Below are 7608 nucleotides of genomic sequence, written 5' to 3'. Positions count from 1 at the left end.
TATGGAATCTAAAAAAAAAAAAATGGTCATGAAGAACCTAGGGGCAAGATGGGAATAAAGACACAGACCTACTAGAGAATGGACTTGAGGATACAGGGAGTGGGAAGGGTAAGATGGGACAAAGTGAGAGAGTGGCATGGACATATATACACTACCAAATGTAAAATAGATAGCTAGTGGGAAGCAGCCGCATAGCACAGGGAGATCAGCTCAGTGCTTTGTGACCACCTAGAGGGTAGGATAGGGAGGGTGGGAGGGAGGGAGACGCAAGAGGGAAGAGATATGGGGATATATGTATATGTATAACTGATTCACTTCGTTATAAAGCAGAAACTAACACACCATTGTAAAGCAGTTATACTCCAATAAAGATGTTAAAAAAAAATTATGATGAAAGGCAAATTACAGTATTTTTTGTGCTATAGCACGCCATGATTATAGGTTGGTTCTTCAAGCTACTTAGATCACAGAGGATGGTCAGGCCACATCTGCTGCCCATGAAATTTCTTTGTGTTTCTTCCTTGGTCTCTGTCTTTCTGTCTCTTCTGTCCCCAATCCACCTCCGCCAGGTTGGAGAGAAGGAAGGGCAGATCATTTTTCCTGATTATAAAACTCAGAGTTCACTGTTAAAAAAAAAAAAATTGCTGGAATCTTAAAAATTTGTGTAGTACTTTCAGGACTGGAATGGGGTAAACAAATCCATGTTCTTGGAACCTGAATATTCAAAACATAGTAGAGACTTAAACTAGGGGGAAAAAAAACCCTTTACCAAAGGTCTCACTGACTGATAAGACAGCTTGGGTGAGAATTTGCAGTATTTATCCCTTCACTTCTCACATCCTGACTTCTTTGATTTTTGAGACTTTCTTTTGCAGTTTGTTTGAAGGTTTTATGCTTTTGGTAAAGTTACTGTGTTATTTCATGGTTACTTTGAAAGTGCTGGTACTCTAATTTCTTGCCAAATTTAAGCTAAAAGAGATGGATTCTGACCTTTTTCTGGTATTTAGATTGTATCAGTTGAAGTTGTTGTCTCTGCCTGACTTCAACCTCTGAGTGGTTTCCACCTAAGGAAAAAAAAAAAAAAGTCATGAAGGTGAAACATGAATGTTAAGCTGAATTGTCAGCCATCAAAGACTAATGAAATACATGATAAGTCTACACCATGAGTTTTTTTTTTTTCATACCCCTGCAAATAAGGACATAACTGAAACCGAGTCCCCCTAAAACCGAGTTCCTCTGCCGATTTTATGATTAACCTCTCTACCCGAAACGTTACTCCCTTTCTTGTCCAACACCTGTTCTCCTCAAGATTAAGGAGTATCAAAGAAAAGGGGGAACTGTAACTGAGCAAGACCCTAAGGGTTTTCCCGGGACAGACCCCTCCCCTGTATCCTCTGCTTTAGCTCCTCCCTGAAGTACCTAGAGAATAGTACCTGATGCACATTTCCTGAGTTGTTTTCCAAATGCTAAAACCAACACCAAATGGAAGATGTAACCACGTGATGACCAGGAGCACACAGCCCCCAAGCCTCTTGGAGCCTGAGGATTGATAATGTTTACCCCTGTGGCACAGCCAGCCCTGTTACCTCACCATCAACCAATCAGAATTGGGCACAAGCTGATCACTCCCCTCCCTCACCTGGCCTTTAAAAATGCTTTCCTGAGAGCCATCGGGGAGTTCAGGTTTTTTGAGCAAGCTGTCCCCAGCTCCTTGGTTGATGATGCCTTACTGCACTGCAATTCACCACAACCCAGTGTCAGTAGCTTGGCTTTACTGCGCATGGGTGAGCAGGCCCAAATTTGGTTCAGTAACATAACCAGTTTTTTAAATAAGACATTAAACAATAGTAATTGCATAAAAGAGAAAGAGCTGGACAGAAAGATAAGGCCATATTCCCCCAAGAAGAGGACAATGCTACTAAGTTTTTTCAATCATGTAGGTATTCAAGTTTTTCTTTAGACTGAAATCACACCTGAAAGTCCATGCTAAATAATAAGAAATAGTGCCCTGGAAATTCCAGAACATTCTTTCTGCTAGAGTATGACCATTCCTTAACCTAATAAAGATGATGATCAGTGATGCTTCCAATGTTTTTCTTCTGACTCTATTGCCCTGTATTCAAGTAGCAAAAGCTCAGGAAAGCCTCAGAGGTCTTGCCATGAGATGAGTATACTGTCTTTATAACCCGGTTTTTAAAAGTACAATGGGAATATTCTAATTAAAATTGATTGTCAATCCATACTATTTATTGTTCTTTTCTTTAGGTATTCAAGAGAAAAATATGGATGTTAGGTCATTAGTCTGCTCTCTCTTAAACCTATAATAACTGAGGGCCAGAAATCCTTGCAGTTTGACAATCATCTAAGAATTACTGTTTAGGGATTTCTCAGTGTTTATGCAAGCTTGGCGTGCATATTTTAAAGATTCCTTTGAAATAATTCTCCGGTGATTTGGTCACTAAAAGTGTCCGTTCTCTGAAAGATTCACTTGCACAGAAGATGCAGTAAAACAATTTGCATTCATCATAGTTGGTATAATTGAACAGATAAAGACCCCACAGAAACTTCTGAGTCCCAAAAGCTCTATAATACCTGTTTGGTCTTGGCCCTAAGGAAAGAAACAGTGAGGGCTATTGAGGCTTTTATCTAATGTCACAGCCACTTTTAGTATCTCCTAGAACCATTCCAATATTTTACGGGGTAGAGGAATAGAGGAGGAGTTGAGAATTTAAAAATGGAGAAAGTTGGACGTTCCTGGCAGTCCAGTGGTTAAGACTCCATGCTTCCACTGCAGGGGGCACGGGTTCAATCCCTCATCGGGGAACTAAGATCCCACATGCCGCGTGGCGTGGCCAAAAAATTAAAAAATTAAATTAAAAAATAAAAATGGAGAAAGATGTATAAGCATTTGCAGGTTTTCTTTAAAACTCATCTCAAAGTTTAAAACATTCTAGAATTCTTTTCTACTCGCTACCCTCTTCCCCCTTGACCATTCCTAGGTACACCATATAGCAGAACTCCTGCTCTTTTTTGGTCAAGGCCCCAAAACAGTAGGCACCAACAACTCCAGATCCCCAAGGCAAGTGCTTGGCTCCCTAGGCAGGATCTGCAAGGGTGTAATTGAAAACCAGTTTGGGGAACCTTAATTGGCAACTACCTTCAGTCTATAAAAGAGGTTAGCTAGGTCAAAGGAAGGTAGAAATCAGAGAAAAGATGTCTTTGTGAATTTCATTTTCTCTGTGTATGTGTTTGGGGAAGGAGGAATCTTCCCATCAATGTGATTAAGAGGTTTAATGAAAATCACTTGAAGGGCTCAATCTGTGTCCCCAAGAGACTGAGGGACCTAGTGGACCCATGCTTAGGAAGGTCGGAGCCAAAAGGCACATGGCTGTTCTCATGTGGCTACTCAGACTGGTCCTAAAGAAGAGATGGCTGCAGGGCAAATGGCCTGTATTCCCAGAGTTTGTGGGAAGAATGCACAAGTGTTTCCTGCACTCCCAATCTGGTTGTCATGAAAGAGAATGCCAATCTAAAGTCATCTTAAAGGGACTTGCCCTGGATTTCCCTGGCAGTCCAGTGGTTAAGACTCCGCACTTCCACTGCAGGGGGCACGGGTTCGATCCCTGGTTGGGGAACTAAGATCCTGCCTGCTGCACGGCATGGCCAAAAAAATGTAAAAGGGCCTTGCCCGTGTGGGCCACCCAGAGGTACAATGGAGCTCTACAAAGAGAGTCCAGCTACCAAGAGCCAGCAGTGAAGCCAAGCACTGCCAGCAGGAAAAAGTATCATATCTACCAAGGAAGTCCAGGTGAGAGATGGCTGGCAGGCAAGGAGGGACTCTGAAGAACTCCAAGAACCCCAGGGGTGAGAGGCACAGTAAACACACACCGAAACTTGAAGAAACTGGGATCGGTGCACTCTAGACCCTAACCTCTCCTTCTCCCTTTGACCCATGAGGGGTCAGAATCTGGGAACAGTGGAGTCAACAGTGAAAAATTCAGCCACACCCTATTTCCTCTGCCAACTTTCTACCCAAAATAGACCTGGGCTGGAGCAGGGAAGAAGCTTTAATCTCTATCAGTAACAGAGTTTTGAACAGTATTTAGGACTAAACTTAATTACTGAAATGACACTGTTTTTATGCCTAGAATTAGCTAGACAACTTTATTATTTGAGAAATACCCCAAAAATCTAATTTCATCCAAAGAACATAAGAAAAAGTAGACCCACATAGCTGGTGTGAGGGGGCCAGTTAGGAAGGACAAAGCTGTCTCCAGGTTGCACCCCTCAAATGCAGCTTATTCAGCAAAAAGGTGACACGAGATTAACCCTTTTCATGAAATACAGTGGGATGATGATGATAATACTATTACTTGCACTCACTAAATGATTACCAAATTAGGTTATTTTTACCTACATCTTGGAAAAAATACTTCTTGACAACTACTATGAGGGACTTCCCTGGCAGTCCAGTGGTTAAGACTCTGCACTTCCACTGTAGGGGGCGTGGGTTCGATTCCTGGTAGGGAAACTAAGATCCCAAATGCCACACAGTGCAGCCAAAAAAATAAATAAATAGATAAAAACCACTGTGAGAGTAAGTGGCCTCTGACTTGTAACACATTTGTGTGAACTAAATCTGTGGGAACTGTGTGTCCAGCCCTTTAAGCTCTCAGCTGCTTCTGGAAGAGAAAAGAGAAGATGTGAATGATTCCCATTAGAGGGCCTCCCTGTTGAATGATTCAAACACCCGGCAAAGGCAGCACAGACAATTCATCACACTGCCACGTGTTCCAGAGGCCCAAAAGTCTCTGTTTGCGAATGAAAACACAGGCGATGTTCTCTTTATACCCACCCTGTGTCCCCAGCCCACTCACATCTTAGTGTTGGAATTGACTCTCCATTCATTCTTTTTCCCATAACCAGTTAACTGCCATGATTAACATGCTTGTGATAGCACTAATCAGGATGGGAGCAAAAGCTATGACAGGGCATATGCAGCGCCCCAGGTAAGATTTCTTCAGAGCTGATCAACTATGAGGCTCTAAATTATTTGGCAATTAAGCCATCCTTTTATTCCCACATAACTGTGGCATCATCCGTTTGCTACTTGCAGAAAATCAGAAACAACAGTATACCTGCATACTTTTGACTTTAAGTGCATGTTTTGACATTAAATGCATTCCATTTCAAGCAGCACAATGGTCCAATGACCTATAACGTACATTGAAAGACAGATGTGGGCAAGGTGCTAAGAGGATCCTTGGGTGGCCCTGTCCTTCCGCATTCAAGCAACTGGCTTGCTGGCTTACCTAGCTGCTTGGGTGCCAGGTTAATGGGCTTCGTCCTTTGTTGCTCCTTCCACCTCTCCAGGTCCTCCAGCTCTTTTGCAGCCACTAAGCCAGGTGAGAAATACCAAATCAATTATTAGAGCGTGAAAAGGGAACTGCTCCCTTGAAAGCATAACAAACCACCATCAGATGGACAATTAACTACATGCAAGCATGAGTGGACGAGATATCCAGGAAAGGAAGACACCACCCACCCAGTCCTAACCCCTTGGGGTCAACCTAAGGCACTTTCTCTCCAAGAGTCTGCACAGAGGTTCAAATTTGAAAACAGGGGCTTCCCTGGTGGCGCAGGGGTTAAGAATCCACCTGCCAATGCAGGGGACACGGGTTCGAGCCCTGGTCCGGGAAGATCCCAAGTGCCACGGAGCAACTAAGCCCGTGCGCCACAATTACTGAAGCCCACGCACCTAGAGCCCTTGCGCCTAGAGCCCGTGCTCCGCAACAAGAGAAGCCACTGCAATGAGAAGCCCGCGCACCACAACGAAGAGTAGCCCCTGCTCACCGCAACTACAGAATGTCCGCGCGCAGCAACAAAGACCCAACATAGCCAAAAATAAATAAATGTTTTTAAAAAATTGAAAACCATATGAACTCCTACTAAATAAAGAAGTTTAGTGTTTCCTCCCACTCTGGCATTTTTCAAACCCTATATCATTTAATGCTAAAAGTTTCCTATAGAGAGTGTGTGCAAAACATTCATGTGTCAATAAGAACTTTTCACACACAGTAAACATAAATCCCCATAAAATTCTAATGCCCGTATTCACTTTATTTTAAATATTCCCCAAGCTTAATGTAACCATGAGGAACGAGGCCTCTCAGATTCCTGGCACTTGGAACCACTAGGCTGAGCCTACTCCCTGTAAAGCAGTGCTCATTCCCCAAATATACACTGACGGGAAGCAGGGGGCGCCAGAGATACTAGTTCTGTTCTTCCAATGTATGCCCGAATCTCATTAGAAGTGATTATTTCAAACGTCCATTTATAATATTTTTTAATTATTAGAGGGAAAAAAACTTTCTGAAACATCTCAAAAATCCAGACTGCACTGAGGCTTAAATTCCTGTTAACTATTTAAATCAAAAACTTGTAAAATGCCAGAATCTTTGGGATTCCGTTGGTCACCTGCAGGCAGTGCCCAGTCACTGTGTTAGCATAGCTGTGATTGTCATATTCTGCACAGACTCAGATGTACCACCCAGGGGCCTACCTGTCCAGTGGAGACCTTTATAGAGCTGCTTTCCTGCTGTGCCCTTATGTCCACTGGTCATTACAAAATTAAATTTCCTATTAAGATCAAGATAGAAGAGCACAGAATCTCAGTGCTAGCCCCACAGTTGACTTGAACAAGCCTCAGAACTTCCTTGTGAATTAAATGAACTTTAGTTCTCCTTCCAACTCTAAGGTATAATACTGTAACTTTAAAGGGCAGCATTTATTTTACTGTACAACTTCAGTTAAGCATGTTATATGCCCACTAGGTACAAGGAGCACAAAAACAAGTAAGATGTAGCCCCTGCCCTCAAAGAGCTTATAATCTAAAGAAGGAAAGTGAAGTCATGAATAAAAACAGCTGAGGGTAGACTCTGATAGTTACAAAATTATGGGAACACAGAGACTGAAAAAAAAATTTCCATTAAGAAGGAATGGGACAGGGACTTCCCTGGTGGCACAGTGGTTGAGAATCTGCCTGCCAGTGCAGGGGACATGGGTTCAAGCCCTGGTCCAGGAAGATCCCACATGCTGCGGAGCAACTAAGCCCGTGCGCCACAACTACTGAGCCTGCACTCTAGAGACCGCGAGCCACAACTACTGAGCCCGTGTGCCACAACTACTGAAGCCTGCGCCTAGAGCCCGCGCTCTGCAATAAGAGAAGCCACCCAATGAGAAGCCCGGGAACCGCAACGAAGAGTAGCCCCTGCTCACCGCAAGTAGAGAAAGCCCACACACAGCAACAAAGACCCAATGCAGCCAAAAATAAAAATAAATAAAAATTTATAAAAAAAGAAGGAATGGGACAGGTCTAGAAAGAGACGGATTATTTTATAATCTATTTCATATATGACTTGTCTCTTTCAAAATTGTTCCAAGTCCTGTAAGGACATCTGCAGTGAGCCCAATTTTACAGGAACTTGATAGGTGTGAAATTGTTTAAGCCCAACAGAAACCTCAGATTTATAACCGTGCAGTGAGTTCTGCTATTAACACAGAGAAACAAATTTAGAAGCACTAAAATAGAATAATTTTAAAAGGTAT

The 7608-nt window shown here is 42.8% G+C and overlaps 1 protein-coding gene across 4 annotated transcripts in view; it reads right to left on the bottom strand.

Annotated features, from left to right (window-relative positions):
- EPSTI1 (epithelial stromal interaction 1) overlaps positions 1–7608 on the bottom strand; it is a 109828-nt gene that overhangs the window by 82412 nt on the left and 19808 nt on the right. For all 4 annotated transcript variants that reach the window (XM_024125983.3, XM_024125982.2, XM_028497297.2 and 1 more), the window contains exons 3-4: positions 5313–5396; positions 991–1064 (exon numbers count right to left, since the gene is read on the bottom strand). In XM_024125983.3, the coding sequence (XP_023981751.1) occupies positions 991–1064; positions 5313–5396 (158 nt within the window). The remainder of the gene's footprint in view (positions 1–990; positions 1065–5312; positions 5397–7608) is intronic.

The sequence above is a fragment of the Physeter macrocephalus genome, chromosome 13, assembly GCF_002837175.3.
Source record: "Physeter macrocephalus isolate SW-GA chromosome 13, ASM283717v5, whole genome shotgun sequence".
NCBI classification, from domain to species: domain Eukaryota; kingdom Metazoa; phylum Chordata; class Mammalia; order Artiodactyla; family Physeteridae; genus Physeter; species Physeter macrocephalus.
The sequence above is the reverse complement of the archived record's forward strand: the minus strand, read 5'-3'. Positions and strand labels throughout refer to the sequence as shown.